Below are 20,201 nucleotides of genomic sequence, written 5' to 3' on the forward strand. Positions count from 1 at the left end.
GAAAGGGAGGACATCAGTTGCTCAGGAAAGCAAGTGTAGTGGGCAAGAAGACTTACCTTGGGAGTCAGAGCAGTATCTGACTCACCCTCTTTTTGGGCCTGGCATAACAAATTTCATGCACTAATGATTTTCGAAAGTAATCGGGCTAAGACATCGCCCAAGTGCAAGAAATTGTTTCTGTCCACTTGGGAGGTTTATATCCAGTCCCTACCCCATAGGGCCTGTAGTAATATCCTCAACTCTTTAAATCCTGACGTGGTGTTTTTGGTTTTTTTTTAGTGTGTAATAAGGGGTTTATTTTGTAATAGGAGGGATAAGGGATGTGTGGTTTAGTTTGTTCCAGGTATTATAGCTTTTTGTCAGGTTGGGGGAGGGGGTGCTGTAAGAGACCAGGCCTCACCCCCCCCCCCCCCCCCCCCCCCCCCACACACACACACACACTTTTTTTTATCTGCTTTAACTTCTGTTGCTTTGATGTCCATTGTTTCTTGGTGGTTTGTTTTTTGTTTGAACATTTTAATAACAAATTATTTTAAAAAATGGGGTTGTATTGAACAAAAGTTAGTGAAGCATTGATGCTAACATTTAGCACTAGATAACATTGCAGCTTATTGCTAGACCTCTCAGCATGGTCTCTTCACCTCACATTCTAAAGCCACCTACATTAATTAATGTGTTCATTGGCTCAAATAGAGGATAGTTCTGTAAGTGGGCACCTCCTTTTAGGCACCCCAATGCCATTCGTTGAGTGCCCTATTCTGTAAAAGAAGCTGGGCACTAAAATGCCATTATAGAGTACTAGTGTAATCTGACATCAATGTGTCCACAGTAGGACCTGGTTTAACTGCAGCTTCCAAAATATAAGTTTTAGGGTGACCTAAATAAACGCCCTCTTTCGTTTACACGCTATGCTGTTTATGCACATCCTTACAGAATAGCACAGAAGTGATGGTGTTCTGTACATTTATGCAGTGGTGTACCAAGGGCGAGGCTGTGGGGGCGGTCCACCCCGGGTGCAAGCACGAGGGGGGATGCTCCGCTCCTGACCCAAAGGCCGCTGGCGCCGCAGTCCCCAGTCCGTACCTGCCTAACCTCACCTCCTTTGACAGCCCCCTTCTCTCTGCCACCTGTGACCCGGTCCACTGCATTTTAAAATCTCTGAATCGGCAGTGCAGCGCCTCACGTCTGCCTGTGAAAGAAGCGGATCACCTCTCTGACCTTCTCTCACTGTGTTCTGCCCTTCTCTGATATAACTTCCTATTTCTGCGAGGGCGGGACACACAGAGAAGGTCCAACGAGGCGATCCGCTTCTTTCACAGGCAGACGAGAGGTGCTGCAAGCTGGTGCTGCACCGCCGATTCAGACATTTTTAAAATGCAGTGGGCCGGGTGGCAGAGAGAAGGGGGGCTGTCGAGGGAGCTGAGGATAGGCAGGTGGGGGGGGGGGGGCTCAGATGGAAGAAGGGGCTGGAGATGGGGTCTGAGAAGGGGGCAGTAGGGAGAATGGGACCATGGCAGGGTCAGGTGGGAGAATGGGTCTGAGGCTGAAAACGGAGGAGGGGGGCTGGTGGGAGAAGTGGGCTGGGGCTGGAACTCGGGGCAGGTGAGATAGTGGGGCTGGAACTGGGTGCTGAAGGGGGGGGGGACAGATCCTGAATGGAAGGGAGAGAGAGGGAGGGCAGACCCTGGATGAATGGGAGAGGAAGGGCAATTGGTGGATGGAAAGGGCAGACTGGATGGAAGGGATAGAGAGAGAGCAGACAGTGGTTGGAAGGGGGAGAGAGGGGGGCAGATGGTGGATGGAAGGGGCAGGGGGAGAGAGAGGGCAAACGGATGGAGGGGCAGGAGAGAGAGGGCAGACACTGGATTTCAGGGACAGTGAGAGAGAGAAGGCAGTCACTGGATTGCAGGGAGAGAGTGAAGACAAATGCTGGATGGAAGGGAGAGAGTGAAGAGAAGATGACGAAAGCAGAAACCAGAGACAACAAACTGTAAATATTTTTGGGGGGGTTTTTTTTGCTTTAGGATAAAGTAGTATTGTAGCTGTGTAAATAAATGTTTATAAATAGAACATGGAAATATGGTAATCTTTTTATTGCACTAATTTTAATGGATTAGGGTGTATCTGTGTTTGTGAAAAAGACATGGCTTTCAGTTGGCATTGACTGTGTGGGATCGACGATCTGTACTAATCTGTCTGTTTTCATTTTACAATAGGTGAATTGATGTTCTAGTGCTCACTGCAAGTGTTTAAGATGCTTTCCTTTTCCTTGTGTGACTCGTAGAAATGTCTGCTTATGGTATGGCAGAATTGCTCTATAGGTCCTGAGTGTTTTGTATTCTCTGTATGCCTATTACTGGATTTTGGAGGGGGGGGGTGGGTGTTTAAAAAAATGACTGGCTCCGGGTGTCAAATACCCTAGGTACGCCACTGCATTTATGCGCGCAAGTAGCACTTTAATGTGGGTTCCCAGTTATAAAATTGCGCTTACAGTGGGTAAGGATTTCATGCTTTAGCTTGTGTAGCGTAGGGAGTGTTTCTTTACTCAGGGAGTGCAGTTTACACAGTCATTGGAAGGTTTTTTTTGTGTACTGTTAAGTGGTTGGAAAAAACCTTTATAAGTTATTTAATACAAGTCCTTTATTTAAACATTTGTTCCTTGTGTGATCTATCATTGTGCTTAAAGAAGGTGGAACAAAAAAATTAACCCCACACAAATGATACATTTGGAATTATTTTGATGTGATTAGTTTTGCATTCTGACCCAGCTACCTAGCAAGAGTGGGAGAAGGGTGCAACTGTAGTAGGACTTTTATATTGAGGTACTTGTATTTGTTTGTTATGATGATGTATATTACAGCTGTATGTCTTTAGCCATTGGCCTTTTTAAAAATATTAATGTATATGTTCAATCATTGTGGACCTGTAGCATTAACGGAGATTGTACTGCAGCTGTATATTTACACTACAGAAGCAACACTCGGCAGAATGGCTCCATTTTGTTTTGTTTAGATCCTTTGTCTTTGCTGCTAATCTAACAGAATTCTGCAGGAAACTAGGCATCAAGCTCTACAGTAGCTCAATTTGCTAGTAAATTCTTCCTCTGCATCTTACTGAAACTGGCATTTGCGTGCAGTTGGTTTACTTTGTCTGTAGCAAGATGGATATCCTCTTTTATTTCTGATGTGTAATTCTGATTTACTGTTGAATCAGCATCACTTTACTAGTGTCTGTATATTTTTAGTTTAGAGCAATGATGTCTATGCATCTATCTGTACACCAATTTTCTGTGATTCACTCAGCTAATGGGGAGGAGTAGCATGAGCCTTGCAGTCTTGGCAGAAATGGAGTCATAGGAATTGATTTCAGCTGTGGAGATCAAAGAACCCCATGCTATTTTTCTGCTTTGTGCCTCATACTTAGTGGGAGAAAGAAGGGGGAAGGAGGACAAACAAATCCAAAGTGGGTAGAGGAGGAAGAGGAGAGGAGAGCCAAAAGGAATGTAAAGAACTGGCAAGGAGTAAAAGATAAGGTGGGCAGGGGAGTGAGGAAGATGGAATGAGAATTAAAGGAGAGTGAGAGAAAAATGAAAGAATGGACATTTGAGGACTGAAAAGCTGATAGGAGGAGGTGAGACTGAAAGGCTGTAACAGGGAACCCCACTTAGTCATCAGGGTGGAAATGAGATAGTAGTATGAGGGGAAAATTTACTTCTTGCCGCACTGTCCTCATTTGGGTTCCAGGGCTCTGTCCTCTCCTGGTTCTCCTCTTATCTCTCCAACCGTACCTTCAGAGTACATTCTCATGGATCTTCCTCCACCCCCATCCCGCTCTCTGTCGGAGTTCCTCAGGGATCTGTCCTTGGACCCCTTTTTTCAATCTACACCTCTTCCCTGGGCTCCCTGATCTTCTCATGGTTTCCAATATCATCTCTATGCCGACGACACCCAGCTTTATCTCTCCACACCAGACATCACTGCGAAAACCCAGGCCAAAGTATCGGCGTGCTTATCCGACATTGCTGCCTGGATGTCCAACCGCTACCTGAAACTGAACATGGCCAAGACAGAGCTTATTGTCTTTCCACCCAAACCCACTTCTCCTCTCTCTCCACTTTCTATCTCAGTCGATGGCACCCTCATCTTCCCCGTCTCATCTGCCCGCAACCTCGGAGTCATCTTCGACTCCTCCCTCTCCTTCTCTGCGCATATCCAGCAGATAGCCAAGACCTGTCGCTTCTCTCTCTATAACATCAGCAAAATTCGCCCTTTCCTCTCTGAGCACACCACCCGAACTCTCGTCCACTCTCTCATTACCTCTCACCTTGACTACTGCAGCCTACTCCTCACTGGCCTCCCATGTAGCCATCTATCCCCCCTTCAATCCGTTCAGAACTCTGCTGCACATCTTATCTTCCACCTGGACCGATATGCTCATATCACCCCTCTCCTCAAGTCACTTCATTGGCTTCCAATCAGGTACCGCATCCAGTTCAAGCTTCTCCTACTAACCTACAAATGCACTCAATCTGCCTCATTACCTCTCTACCCTTATCTCCCCTTACGCTCCTACCCGAAACCTCCGCTCACAGGACAAATCCCTCCTCTCTGCACCCTTCTCCACCACCGCCAATTCCAGGCTCCGCCCTTTCTGCCTCGCCTCTCTCTATGCTTGGAATAAACTTCCTGAGCCCATACGCCAAGCCCCCTCCCTGCCCATCTTCAAATCCTTGCTCAAAGCCCACCTCTTCAATGTCGCCTTCGGCACCTAACCATTATACCTTTATTCAGGAAATCTAGACTGCCCCAATTTGATTGTCTGCACATTTTGTCCATTAGATTGTAAGCTCCTTTGAGCAGGGACTGTCCTTCTTTGTTAAACTGTACAGCGCTGCGTAACCCTAGTAGTGCTTTAGAAATGTTAAGAAGTAGTAGTATATCGGAAATTTTGGCCACAAAGTTAATCGTGTCATTTGAAACTTTGCTGACAGAAATCGAATTTGAATCAACTGGCACAAACTGGTGATGATCTCTTGTGCCAGCTATTGTGAAACTAGCTTTCCATCTTTCTTCTTGTAGCATCCTGTTTTCTTGGATTTCTTCAGTCGGAACATACATATATTTAATTCCATGAATGTTTTTGTCAAAAAAGTTAAACAGATCTATTGGTGTCAGTATTTGGTCGGTTAATGGTCGCCGGAGGCCAAACGTTTAGTCGTGCCACCAACTCCATCACATGGTGACTTGCCATGACTCGTGCCAAAAAAGTTCCATTCGGCCTCAATTTCAAAATCATTCTTGTGATTGCACAGATTGACAAAATTTTTGTATTGTGCTGCTGAACCGTCACTAAAGTAGTATATTCTTGTAATCTTCGTTTTATTCGTCAAAAAATCAACTTCCGAATGAACATGTGCACGGAAACCGTATCATGTTGCATATGATCAGAAATTATGCAGCAGTTGACAATTTGCAGCACGCCATCTTTATTGATATAATAAGCGACGAATGGATGCACTGTGCATTGTGAATTCTCCCAGTGAAAGCCTTGAGCAGCGTCTTGGACAACAAATGAGTAATTCTGCGCAAAATCCATCAGTACGATAAGTTTGGTTTCTTTTAGGCCAGCTTTTAATGACTTCAAATATTTGCTTTGATGTTTTGAAATGATGTGGTGGCCAGTCAGTTTCCAAATTTTGCTAGCGAGTTTTTCAATAAAGTTGTCAACAGTGAGAACATGTGTTTCGAGCGTTTCATGGTCAGTATGAACCCATTGTTTGAATTCTATTAATTCTTCTGAGTCCCAGTCCTCAAATATTTCTTCCAAATATGCTATCCGTGCCTCTTCACCAGGACAGTTTTGGCATCGCTGCAACATATAGTCTTTGGCGTCCAGATCTCAAACGGCCTTTCCCATGAGCATCTTGTAGTCTTCTTTAATGTTGGCACCTTGTAGCATAAGCTTAACATTCTGATGGATGGTGCAGACACAGATGGAATGTGTGCCTGAGGCACTGACAGTAACACACCACTTTGGTCTGAGCTCACAGAATTTGGAAAAACCAATTTCAGCACCATATTTGTTTCGATATGCTACATACAGTTCTTTCAGATTGCACAGTAGCAACCGCTTTTGTTTTTGAACCTTGATGCCATCAAGCCGAACAGAAACAGAATCTTTTTTACCTGCTAAATTCATCATCCTCGTAGAAATCTCGAACTTTGTCGGCGATTGCCTTTGGTAGCAGTTTGCCAACGTTTGCATCCGGTAGTGCACAAATGCCTCTCTCTTGCTTTAATTTTCGTGCTGTTTTAACCATAAGTTCTGAAACGCTAAACGTTTTTGCTGTCATTGGTATTGACCAACTCTTTTGGGCCAAAGTCAGTAATTGAATTTTCATGGATCTATTGGATATTTTAATTTTCATTTTCACATCTTCGATTAGGTCAGTGTAATCTTGGCATGACAGGCATTCCTTAGCAGCCGACTTACAATCACAGCGGTTTACATATTATATACAGGTACTTATTTTGTGCCTGGGGCAAAGGAGGCTTAAGTGACTTGCACAGAGTCACAAAGAGTTGCAGTGGGAATTGAACCCAGTTCTCCTGGTTCTCAAGTCGCCACACTAACCACTAGGCTACTCCTCTACTACAGGCCAGACTAACTGGCCTGCAGTTCTCAACCTCATCTTTACTTTTGCTTTTGTGGAGAGGGACCACATCTGCCCTTCTCCAGTCCTCTAGGCCTACTCCCAATTCTAGAGAAGCATTAAAAAGGTCAGACAACAGAGCTGTCAGAATTTCCCTACGTTCCTTCAGTACCCTTGGATGTATGTCATTTGGCACCATCACTTTTGTCCACCTTCAGTTTAGCTAGCTCCTCAAGAACACAGTCCTCTGAAAAATTTTCAGGGTCTACCACACTTCCATTCTTATTTGTGTTTGTCTTCTGTGGTCATACTCCTGGCTTTTCATCTGTGAAAGCAAAATAGAAATACCTAATGAGCAATTTCCCATTACCCTTATCAGCTTCTACATATTCCTTCCCTTCACCACTAAATCTCACAATGCCACTTTTGCACATCCTTCTAATCACTAACATAGCTTAAAAGAATAAAAATAAAAATAATTGTGTCCTCCTACTTTCATATTAGCCATTTCATTCCATTTGCATCTCTGATTTCCTGATTACTTTACCATCTTCTTTTAACTTTTCCAGATATTGTAAACCACTCTGAATTGTTTGTTTAAAGAGGGTGGTTGGGTTCCAGTGATGTCATTGATAAGATGGCAGCAGCTACAGCCTAAGGCTCTGTCTCTGCTCTGATAATTAAGGTAAAATTTTAGCTTTTACGTTCCCAAATTTGAGTTCACTCCTGTCGTGCAATTGGAGCCTGGTCTGTACTCGCAGCGGGATGCTTCGGGAACATTTTTCCCTCTAGGGATGGGCATACCCTCAATACAAAGAAAAGCCTACAGGTCCTGTTAAAAGAATTAAAGTTAGATCTGCAGCAGGATGCGGCTCAATGATTATCAAAATTGAAGCTACTTATCCAGGATCTCCATGGGAGCCTAGAAGACCTTGGAACCCACGTGGAGAAAACAAAGCAGCAATTGGAGTCCCATGAAGAGAACTAGCAGGATTTAGACGACTGAGTGACTGACCACACAACAACATTGGCTCAATTTACTGAAAAACTTGACATCAAAAATAGAACACGTCGGAGTAACATTCGATTGCGTGGAGTACCGGAAACAGGTGGTGGGGAAGACTGTTTACAGCTTGCATGCGCCATTTGCTCCCTCCTTCAGACCGCCACAATGCAATCAGAGAGTACCGCAGATTTTGTGCTGGATAAAGCTCACAGGACTGTGGACCCTACCCGCAATGATAGGTCCCAAGACATAATAGCCTGTTTTCATTCTTACCCTTGGTAGCACAAGGCAGGTGGTGTGACTTAGAAAAATGGAAAAATTGAATTCTTCCAGGATTTATAAAGCACATTGCAAAAATGTTGCAATTTTCAAGAAGTTATCTATTTAATGAGACAGGAGCAAATAAGTGGCTCTTTCTCTTTGGATTATATTTCATGCTAAGTGGGAAAACTTACAGAATAAAAACTCCATCAGAAGCCCAGGACCATCTAAGGCAGGCAGGCTCATGGAACGAAGCAGAGCCAGAACCTGCTTTGTCTTCGCAGGAAGGACTATGTTGGCACAGGGTCCCTGAACGAGCCCACCGTCTTAAGGGACACTCCTCAGAGCTTCCCCAAACTTGATAAACATTTTATTGTTGCTTTCTTTTTTTGAGACTACTACTTATCATTTCTACAGCGCTACTAGACGTACGCAGTGCTGTACACTTGAACATGAAGAGACAGTCCCTGCTCGACAGAGCTTACAATCTAATTAGGACAGACAAATAAGGGAATATTAAAGTTGAGAACTTCTTCAATAAAGAAGAGAAGAGAGGACGAGAATTCAAACACCTCAAAAATATAAATAATGCACAGTATATTATGTTACGTTACAATGAGCTTATATTCCATGACTCTTAAAAGCTCTGCGTGGATTACAGACTTAAAAGAAAGAACGGGATATACAGAAAATCCAGGAGCTACATATTTATAAACAAAAGCAAAGAAAAGTATACCTTCAGTAGAACATATTTACAAAATTAAAATATTTTAAGATCTTTTGAGACATCAAATAATTTTTAAGTGTTCCGAATACTTCAGGGTATTCTGAATATTTCTTTGCTAGATTTGTCTTGTGTATTACTGCTGCCAAGTAGTGTTCATTAGGTTGCTCCAAATCTCTACTCTATTTAACCTCTCTTCCCATTGTGGGCAGACAGTTTCTTGGCAGCCAAATTATTCAGGGACCATTGAAGTCTATTCAGATAGTCCTAGGGTACTGGAAAATTCTGGTCAAAGCTAATCATCTCTTGGTGGTCCTCTGATGTAGCTATTATGAACAGGTCTGTGGCCCACAATTACTGGTCCTGAGGCTAATAGGAAGCTGTTTCCACCCTGATGGCTATCCATTTCTGATGCATTGGAATATTGTGTAGCCCAGAAAAGGTAATGGCCATAAATAGCAGATGTCCCAGAGTCAATCATGGCAGTTTCTCATCTCTTCTGATTCTTCAAGGACTGCCATGCTAGTATTAACCTATACATTGGTCTTGGAAGGCTGGCAAATCCCATCCTCCAACACTCTGTCCCTCTATTGGAGTTGAGGTGGTTTGTTTCCTGCTGCTAAATCTTTTATTCAGTTCTCTAGTCTGTGTATACTACTCATTGGTACCAAGCTTACCCACTGACTAGGTACAGTTCCTCTTGGTGGCCTCTCTCCTTTTCAGACATTGATTTTATTAGATTTAGTAATCGCTTTTCTAATTACCCCAAAACAATGAATACCCTAAAATAGAGCCCAACGTACAATTATGTCACAAAGTGTTTTCCTATCAAGGAACATGCCACTATCTCTTCAGAATATCAGACAGAAGGCTTCTTTCTGCTTTATAGATGGTTTCCTAAAAAGCCATTGACTCATTACTCTCAATTAATTTACTGTTTGAAAGTCAGCAAATAATTCTATGCTCAAAGACTTTTCTTTTATGTAATGTTATATGTAATGTTTTTAGCTTATGTAACGCACTTGTAAAGCACAGGTGAGACATATGGTCCAATTGAAATAAGTAAATAAATACAGAAGAAGTATATACTTTACTGAATTGCTTGTGCTGCAGGCATTTTGTTTAAACCCTAAATATTTGCAAAGATGTCTCAAATCTGCAATATTCACTTTGAGGCACTACATACATAGGGGGTAAATAAACTGCAGTAAAATATCTCATTTCGTTACCACAGATTAGTGACTCCTGCAGTATGTGAATAATTCAACTAGCAACCAACTTGCAAGCTGCATTTTATTTTGCTGGAGCATCAGGCTGCAAACGCATGGCCAGAGTCTCCCAGGAGCATGTTTAAGAGACTCGTATAAAAGAAAAAGGTCCTATATGAACCTGCCTGCCCTGACCCCCAAGCCAAGCCCTCCACTCCTCCAGGACCTACCAGGGGTTTTCTGATATCCACTGGCAATTCCCAGTTGCTCCTGCCCCATTCAGCTCAGGTAGTAACCTTGTGGTACTACTGCTAGTGGTCAACCAATGCTATTTTGCACCCTGAGACCAATGAGACGAGAGCAACTGGGGATCAGTAGGTCCCAGGGATTGGAGGGGCTATGGGGGGGGGAGGAAGCTCGACTTTTGTTCAGGGTCTTTAAGGAGGTGCCCCAGAGCATCAGGCTGCATGTTAATGACTGAATTTTATGGGGAGGAAGAATCATGTTGGCTCAAAGCTGGTGTTTTATTTTTCCACAAATAGCTTGCAAAGTTCACGGCAACTTTTTCTATTTGATTTGCATAATAATGAGGTGCTTTACAAGTATTCATGCTTTGTATCTCTTTAGTGTGCAACGTATTATTGTAAAATAACAGAATTTTGCCATATAAAGCGCATTAAGAAACAAATTCCCTTAACACATTTTAGTAAGTGCCCCCATAATTGCTTGTCCATCACCACATTTTAATCAATGTTTCCTAAATATACAGAGCACTAATTCAACACAAAACATCTTATTATATTGACTCACAAATGTATAATACAAACTAACTTAACTAGTATAACCTAGTAAGCTGCCCAACCAGTTTCAGCAGTAAGACCACTTCTGTGAGATACCAAATAGTACAGGTACAGCTGTGAAAGGCAGTAAAGGTGTTGATAGTACAATTCTCTGCTCAGAATTGAATGTCTTTTGAAAAATCAAGATTTTAGAACCCTAGTGGAAGGACGGTATATCTCCAGCCTCAATTCTTTAGGCAGAAAATGCCAGAACTTTGGAGAAAGATGGGATTGGGTTTGAGTTCTCTGGTTTCATCTCCCAAGTTCCAAAAGCTTCAGGCCTTGTCACTAAATGACATTCAATAAATTGATGGTTGATCTGCCATCACAAGGTCACCAGTGACTCCAGATCTTTGCAAGTTCAAGTGATATCAGTATATTTTTTATTGGGCTGACTGGCTTCATAGAGATCAACTTTATTCTTCTCTACATATATGGCCCAGCTGTGAAATTCAGTGGTATAGTCCAAAATCAAATAGTTTCCTTGTTATAAAATTCTCCAGCTATTCTCAGCTAACTGTACCCTAACCAGTTCCCCAAACATACCTGTGTCATGAAAGTTATAAACTGCTCCAGATTATCCAACAGCTGGCTGCCTTGTTCTAATAACAGAGTTACCCAGACTAGGACTTCTGTGTTAATTTCAGGAAGTCCATCCATGTGCAAGGGCAGTGCAATCTGAAAAATAGTCTCCACTGATTTAAGAATACTTTTGACAGCCTTTTGAGTTCCGTCAAATTGATCAAGGACTTGTTTCTGAAGTTCTTGGGCCATACAGAGCTGATGTTAGACATGCAGAGGCCCAGGGCATAAACTTGCAAGGGAGCCACAAAGCCCACCTGCAAGCTGTGTTTCCTTTAGCTTCAGGCAGCCTTGGGGCCCAATGCCAGTTGACTTGTTTGTCACCCCCGAACACCCGCTCTGGGACCATAAACAGCATAATGAGGGGATAGTTCAGCCAGGGCTTTCACATCACCTTGCCCCATAGCCATCCTTTGTTGCATGGGTTGTATCTATGCTGCACGAGATGTATAGCTGAGACCAGTTATTTAAAAATATTAATATGGTCCATAGCTGCATGCCTAGGGTAGGCATCTGTTACATTTTGGGCTGGTACAAACTGTCAAATGTGGTTAGGAGCATGGGTAGGTGAAACACACTGAGGAGACCAGTCAAGATTGTGGGACTATTAAAAAAAAAAATGTTCATGGATCTTCTTGGAGCTCAAGAGTTCCACCATCAGAGCTTCTAGTACTTCTCAGTCAGTTTGGGCAGGCTTAGGTGAATGAGTCACAATCTTGAAAAACTCTGGTGCAATTTAGGCAACAGCCCAAATAGAATTTTTCAGGTGAATCAGAAGCCAAATGCAGGAACAGGGCTATAGGTGAGAGATTCCAAGATCCTTAGCCGAGATTGGGAGGCGGGGCTGGTGTTTGGGAGGCAGGGCTAGTGCTAGGCAAGACTTCTACAGTCTGTGCCCTGAAAATGGCAGATACAAATCAAGGTAAGGTATACACAAAAAGTAGCACATAAGAGTTTATCTTGTTGGGCAGACTGGATGGACCATGCAGGTCTTTTTCTGCCGTCATCTACTATGTTACTTATTACTAAGTTAATGATAAGGAAGTGCAAAAGTGGCATTGTGAGACTGAAAAGGTGAGGGGGGGGGGGGGAATATGTAGAAGCTGATAAAGAAAAGGCAGAATTGCTTAACAAATATTCTGTTCTGTGTTCACAGCTGAAGGGCTAGGAGCAGGAGCACAGAAGACAAACACAAATAGGAATAAGAGGAGTGGTAGTCCCTGAAGGATTTTCAGAGGACTGTGTTTGTGTGCAGCTGGCTAAACTAAAGGTAGACAAAACGATGAGGCTGGATGGCATACTATCCAAGGGTACTGAAGTAACTTAGTGAAGTTCTAGCAGCTCCACTGGCTGACGTTTTCAATGTTTTCTAGCGTCTGGACTGGTCCCGGAGGACTGGAGAAGAGCAGATGTGGTCCCTCTCCACAAACGTGGAAGTAAGGAAGAGGTTGGGAACTATAGGCTGCTAAGTAAATTAACAGAAACACTTAAAAAACATTAGAAAATAGTAAAACATTAGAATAGTAAAAGTTTTGGAATCCAATGGATTACAGGACCCGAGGCAACATGTCTTATTAGAGGCAGGTCTTGTCAGAGAAATCCGTTCTTTGATCAGGTGACCAGATTTGGATTGAGTGAAAGCACTAGATGTGGTGTATTTAGATTTTAATAAAGCTTTTGACACTGTTCCGCATAGATGACTAATAAATAAACTGAGTGCCCTTGGTATGGGCCCTAAAGTGACTGACTGGGTTAAGAACTGGTTGAGAGGAAAGCAATAGAGGTTAGTGGTAAATGGAGGTCATTCTGAGGAAAAAGATGTTACCAATTATGTGCCGCAAGGTTTGGTTCTTGGACCAGTTCTTTTTAATATTTTTGTAAGCAGTGTTGCTGAAAGGCTGTCTGGTAAGGTTTGCCTCTTTGCAGATGATAACCAAAACCTGAAATAGGATAAACACCCTTGATTGTGTGGATAACAAGAGGAAGGACTTAGTGAAGCTAGAGGAATGGTCTGGAATTTGGCAGTTTAGATTTATTGCTAAAAAATGCAGAGTCACACATTTGGGCTGCAAAAAAATAGAGGGAATGGTACAGTTTAGGGGGTGAAGAACTGGGTGTGAGCGTATGTGATGATCTTAAGGAGGCCAGACAGATAGAAAAGGATGCTTATGTGCATAGAGAGAGGAATGGCTAGTAGGAAGTAGGAGGTAATAATGCCCCTATGTAAGACTTTTGTGAGACCTCATTTAGAATATTGTGTACAATTCTGGAGACCACACCTTCAAAAGGATATAAACAGGATGGAGTCTGTCCAGAGGGCAGCTACTAAAATGGTCAGTGGTCTTTGTCATAAAGCAGATGGGGACAGACGTAAAGATCTCAAAATATGTATACTTTGAAGGAAAGGTGGGAGAGAGGAGATATGATGGAGATATTTAAATACCTTTGCAGCATAAATGAACATGAGGAGAGTCTCAATTGAAGGGAAGCTCTGGAACAAGGGGGCATAGGATGAGGGTGAAAGGGGATAGCCTCAAAAGTAACCTGAGGAAATACTTCTTCATGGAAAGGGTTGTGAATTTGTGGAACGTTCTCCCGGTGGAAGTGGTGGAGATGAAAACAAGATCTGAATTCAAAAGAGCTTGTACAAGTACATAGGATCTCTAAGGTAGTGATGGGAGAGTAGATGGCATGGATGGGCAGACTGGTTATGCTATGGTGTATTTATCTGCCTATATTTTTCTGTGTTTGTATGATTTGCTGCTTTCCCTGTTTGGCAGAGTTAATTTTATTAAAACGATCCTTTTGCCATAATGGCTTTATATCTTACAGAACGTGTTGCTAGTAATTGGCTAAAATCATATTTGTTTTATGGAAAGGAAGGAAACAGGGCTGTTGTTACCCAAGCTGGGGTCCAAGGCAGGAATAAAGAAATGGACCCTTTCATACAATCTCCTCTGCTGTTATTACAACACATAATAATACAACATAAAATGACTTTAATTTTTTATCTACTTTCTCCTATCCCTATACCTTTCCGCCCCACGTATCCCTCTCCATTTACTGTGCTTGCCTGTTTGTTACTTAACTGTTATAACCCACATTGAGCCTGCCAGCGGTGGGAAATTGTGGGGTATAAATGATATAAATAAAGAAATAAGTAAATCGAAATACTGTTCCTTACCATCTTACCACCATCTAAACCAAATGCTTTACCCAAGCTCCCTATACCCATGATATGCCTTCTCTTCTCCTTTCCTCTTCCCATTCTCCAACCCAGTCCAGCTATTCACACATGTCTCTCTGTTTCCCACCCCCTACACACATATTCACTCTCCACCTCCTTATCTCTTGCCCAATCCACATGCATTTACTAAGGCTCACCAATTCCCACAGCTGCACCAACACCTGTAAGTCTATCACTGGCTGTCTGGATGCTCATACATGCTAGTGTGCACTCTGTTAGCCAGCAACAGATATCAATTCTGACCTAGGTACATATAATATGTGAGAATGTATATAGATAGAATAGAGATGACAGTGAAAAAATTAACCAGCCCATCACAATCTGCCCAGTTATTTATTTGTGGCATTTATACCCCACTCTTTCCCGCTCGATAGCAGGTTCAGTGCGGCTTACAAAGTATGGTACAAAGTATCAAGGAGATAATACAAGTATGGAAACAATGTATCACAGAGATTCTGTTCATACTACTAAGGGTCCAGCCCTTCTGCCCCCCAAAAAATCCCCAAATCTCCATTGCACCTGTTGAACATATAAGTATCTTGTCCATGGGTTTTTGAGCTGAAACTATTATATAATGTCCAAAAATACACAGGCAAATATTCATTCACCGGCCACAGTGGAGATGGGGGATACTTTGTGGGTTGTAGGGCTGAATCCTTAGTGTCAACAGACTCAAGTAGGAGAATATAGACCAGATATGGTTCGTGAATGGAAACGGAAAAGTATTTTAATCATGGGGAACACTCAAGATTTTATGAAAATAACTCTGCTCGTGTTTGTGTAATAATAATGATACTGAAGAAGAGTTGCCCTTATATGCAAGAAAAGATATGGAAAATCCTATCTTAAGATGTATTGTTTTTAAGAAAAGATATGGAAAATCTTGTTATCTTAAGATATATTGTTTTAGGCTAATGAAAAGAATTTATAAAAATGTTGAGTATTTGGATACGCTTTGAGAGCAGGTAATAACATATTTATTTGGTTTGATCTTTCAGATAATTGTAAAAAAACGGGAGCCATTAAGTTTTGCAATCCCAGATGGCAATGCAGTATTTTCTAGCAGACTTGCAGCCACAACTTCAGATGTTCCGTTTATTCACCAGTCTGTGAGTAGATTTATGCTGGCTTTCTTTTCATTCTTGAATAACCAGTCTTTTACTTAAAGAATATTTTGGCAAGTTTGAGTATCAAGACTTTTGGTAAAGAAAAATGCAAAGCTACATACTGTGTATATAGTAGCAAGCACATTTAATGCTTGGCAGGAAGTGATTTATTTTTGACTGTTGTTGCACACTTCAGGGACATTGAATCATTCAACTTGTGTATTCTTGTCCAAAAGCTTTGAAAACTGAATAGCTTTCAGGTAAAGTAAAGCTTGGAGTATAATAATGGAATGGGGATCAATTTTTATCATGACTATAAAATTTCTGGTACAACACACTGCTGCAAAATAGCTCCCTCTACTGATGTAGTCCTTGGTGCCTGGAGCATAGGGGAGTAAGCCTATGGTCACAGCCCTGCCCAGTAGGATAGAGCTCGAGTACAAGCAGTCCCAGTGGTCCCTGCAAGTGAAAATTGCATTGCTGGAGGGAGAGAGAAAAATAGAACTGCTAGGGTAGGGATGAGAGTCCTAGTCTCGACTAGAAGTCAGTCTTGGTCTTGAGCAGAGCTTTCTCTGGTTCCACCTATTGAGATTGAAAAGCGGTGACTTGAGCATTCTTTCACAAAACATTATCATCTTCAAGTTCAAGTTAGGGGGAAGATGCAGCCTTGAGAGCCAGAATTTTGGCAAGTGGTCTGTCATTATCCCACCCTACTTAGTAACTGCTTTGGTACATCCCAAGCATCTGGACTGGTCTTGTGGGACAATAAAGAAGGATAAATTAGGTCTTACCTGCTAATTTTCTTTCCTTGCATCCCTTCAGACCAGTCCAGAACCCTCCTTGTTTGTATATATATACACTCTGTTCTTTGCTTTTGTATCAGCAGAGTCTCTGTTGTTCTAAACAAAGGGTGGTATATTAAATCAAATAAATCTTACAACCATAGTAGACTCTTGGTTAAGTTAGGTTCTGTTCCAGCTGTTTAACATGTTGAAATATTTTTTAATAATAATAATTTATGGATAAATGCATTCATTTGTTAATTCTAAAATTTGTTCTTTGTTGAAGAGTTCTTAGTTCCTTGATTTTGTGATTAAGTTCTTCTCCGAGGTCAAGCAGGTTTATGTATTCTCACAAATGGGTGATGCCGACCCGCGTCACCCGGTCTGGGACTTGTAGAGTTTTGTGGAGCGTGACATGCTCCACTGCGCATGCGTGTGTGCCTTCCCTCCTGCCGTGTGAACGTGGTCTCCTCAGTTCTTTTTCTACCGTGGTGAGGAGAGGGCATGCTTCTTTTGCGGTCTCTTCACAACGCTCGTCCTAAAGTGCTTTTTCATGCCTTTTGTCGATTTTTTTTTTTTTCCATCCAAAACTGTGTTCCCAATTGTGGAACCCCCTTTTTTTTGTCTTTCACTTTTTTAGCTTATTTTGCCCAGTTTTAATTTTTTTCCCTTCCATGTCCACGAAGGTTCCCAGTGGCTTTAAGCACTTTACCCGGTGCAGTCAGATGATCTCTGGGAAGGACACCCACTTTTGGTGTCTACAGTGTCTGAGGCCCAACCAGAGCCCCACTAACTGTGTTCTCTGTCTTCGCCTGAAGAAGAGGACCCAGATTTCCAGAGAGGCTTGGCAAGAGAAGATTTTTGGAGCCAAGTCCGGTTCCTCAACATCAGCATCGACATCGAGTGTTGCGCTGGAAGCGTCTGTAATCATGGTTGCTGTTGTACCCTTAGACACTGGGAGCAGTGAAGCATCGAGTGGCTCTCCACCTGCCTCTAGGCCTCCTGCTGTGCAGGGTCCCCAGGAACGTCCATCGTCTGACCCAACCCCGAAGCGATGTATGAATTCGATGTTGTCCTCGGCACTGAGGAGCCTCAGTGACATGCTCTGGGCGAAGGCCAAGAAGCATCATCATCAGTCGCCCTCGACACATGGTGCCAGGAGCTCCAGGGCATCGAAGGATTTGGCACCTGAGAAGTGTCGGCACTAGGAGGACTGCACCCCCTACATACAGGAGGTGCTGATGCACCATTCTCCCAGCAACCAAGATCCAGCTCCCGCATCGAACCCAGTGGTTCTGCAACCTGCGCAAGAGCCAGCACACCAGCCTTTCCCAGTGTCGGCTCTCGTTGAGCTCATCTGGGCCTTGCTCCTTGAGCTGCTGAGATGCAATGGGTTGCATCGGGGGTGCTTGCGCCTACCTTGCCTACCGTTGCGTCCTCACGGCACTCAGCCTGCAGTGCAGCCTCCGACACCAATGCCGCATGCAGCTCCGGTGTCGACTTCCACCCAGGTTGGCACTCCATCAGTGTCGGTGGAGGAAGCGGAGTCGAGGCGGGAACCAACTTCTCTCAATGCTGTTCTAGAGGGAATGGTTCTTCCACATCAAGGCAGATTTGGTCTCGACACTCCCATCAGGATTTATTGTCTGACACCGAAGAGGAGCACTCATGGGATTCACAGGGGGATCCAAGGTACTTTTTCTCTGATAAGTCCTATGGAGTTCCCTATGAACCCTCCCCACCTGAAAGGAGAAAGTCTCCTCCAGAGAGCCTTTTATCCCCTTCTTTTGTTATTGAAGTGGCTGATGCTATTCCCTTTCCTTTGGAAGTGGAGGATGAGCCCAAGGCCAAGATGCTCGAGGTCTTGGACTGTACTTCTCCTCCTAGGGAGGCTGTGACTTTCCTTCTCCACAAGGTACTCCATGAAGTCCTCGTTCGGATCTGGGAGTCCCCTCTTTCAATCTCAGTCATGCCTAAGAAGATAGAAACCTAGTGCACCTGGTTTTGATAAGCCTCAGTTGCCTCACAATTCCATGATGGTGGAATTCGTTCTCAAAAGAGCCAGGAATTCCAGGGACTATGCCTCGGCACCCCCAGGTAGAGAAGCTAGAACCTTGGATTCTTTTGGGAGGAAGATGTACCAGGCTTCAATGCTCATCTCCCGAATACAATCATACAAGCTCTTCACGAGCATTCGCTTGCAAAACTCAGTGCGCAAGTAGTTGGACCTGGCTGAGATGCTTCCTCCAGAGTAGCCCGAGTCACTTTGCAAGTTGGTAAAGCAGCAGAATTTGTTTTGAAAGTTTTTGGCCAGGGGCACTTATGACACTTTTGATGTGGTATCCAGGATCTCTGATCAGAGTATAGCAGTGTGCAGGCTCTCATGGCTGCATGTTTCTGACTTGGAACATTCTGTTCAGCAGAGGTTCGCAGATGCCCCATGTGTGGGGGAGGTGGGGATAACCTTTTTGGAGAGAAGGTTGAGGAGGTCGCTACATCAAAAAACATACTGATAAATCTCTTCTCTCTCCCGCTGGGTGCCTTCTGTATCCACCTCCTCAGCTAGGAGAACTTTTGGCAAACCAAGGAGGAATACCTATTACTATTAGAGGTGTAGGTACAACCCCTTGGCTTGCCAGCCTGTTCATTCACATCAACAACGTGTGCCTAAGGCCCCCTGCTGCTCCCCAGTCAAAGCAAGGGATGAGCTCTTGACTGGCTCCAGCAGAGAATAGCCACAGTAAAAGTGTGTGGCCCAGATGACTTGCCAGTCAGGGGAGGCTGAAGTTTTTCCACAAAAAGTGGCCCCTTATAACCTCTGACCGGTGGGTTCTTCAAATAGTCCGTCTGGGATACACATTCAGTTGGTATCAAAAACCTCTAAACTGCCCACCGAGAGCTCATTCATTCTTTTCTCAGCACAGGCAGGTACTTGCAGAGGAACACTCAGTCCATCTGAAGGCCCATGTGGTTGAGTCTGTTCCACCAGGGGAGGAAGGGCGGGGATTTTATTCCAGTTACTTCTTCTGCAGAAGAAAACAGGGCATGTGTCCCATCCTAGATCTAAGGGCCCTGAACAGATTTCTAGTCCGAGAAAAGTTCAGGATGGTTTCCCTGGGCACCCTTCTCCCAATGATTCAGAAAAACGATTGGCTGTGTTCTCTGGATTTAAAGGATGCATATACTCACATCCCAATACTTCCAGCCCACCGGAAGTATCTTCGATTTCGGTTGGGAACACATCACTTTCAGTACCACGTGTTGCCTTTTGGCCTTGTGTTAGGTCCTAGGGTCTTTACCAAATGTCTAGAGGTAATTGCAGCATCGCTACTCAGACTGGGAGTTCATGAGTTCCCATATTTCAATGATTGGCTGGTGAAGAGCACCTCTCCGGATGGAGCCCAGGAGTCCATGTGAATGACTATTCAGGTACTTGAGCTACTAGGGTTTGTTTTAAACTACCCCAAGTCCCATCTTCGCCCTGTCCAGTGATTTGGAATTCATAGGAGCCCTGTTCAATACACAGAAAGTTCAATCCTACCTGCTGAAGACAAGAGTGGACATTCTTGTCTTATTCACTTTCAAGATTCAAACCTCTCAGCAAGTCACAGCTCAGCAGATGTTTGTTAGGTTACATGGCTTCCACAGTGTATGTTACACCCATGACACGTTTTCACATGAGATCAGCTCAATGGACCCTGTCTTCTCAGTAGTATCAAGCTACAGGGAGCCTGGAAGATGTCCTCCCTCCAAGTGTCCCCAGAGCTTGTACGCTCTCATCAATGGTGGACCAT

At 43.5% G+C, this 20,201-nt stretch overlaps 1 protein-coding gene across 8 annotated transcripts in view; it reads left to right on the forward strand.

Moving 5' to 3' along the window:
* Positions 1-20,201, forward strand: part of EBAG9 (estrogen receptor binding site associated antigen 9) — an 84,156-nt gene that overhangs the window by 46,475 nt on the left and 17,480 nt on the right. For all 8 annotated transcript variants that reach the window (XM_030218154.1, XM_030218173.1, XM_030218190.1 and 5 more), the window contains one exon: positions 15,518-15,628. In XM_030218154.1, coding sequence (XP_030074014.1) covers positions 15,518-15,628 — 111 coding nt within the window. The remainder of the gene's footprint in view (positions 1-15,517; positions 15,629-20,201) is intronic.

The sequence above is a fragment of the Microcaecilia unicolor genome, chromosome 1, assembly GCF_901765095.1.
Source record: "Microcaecilia unicolor chromosome 1, aMicUni1.1, whole genome shotgun sequence".
In the NCBI taxonomy this organism is placed as follows: Eukaryota; Metazoa; Chordata; class Amphibia; order Gymnophiona; family Siphonopidae; genus Microcaecilia; species Microcaecilia unicolor.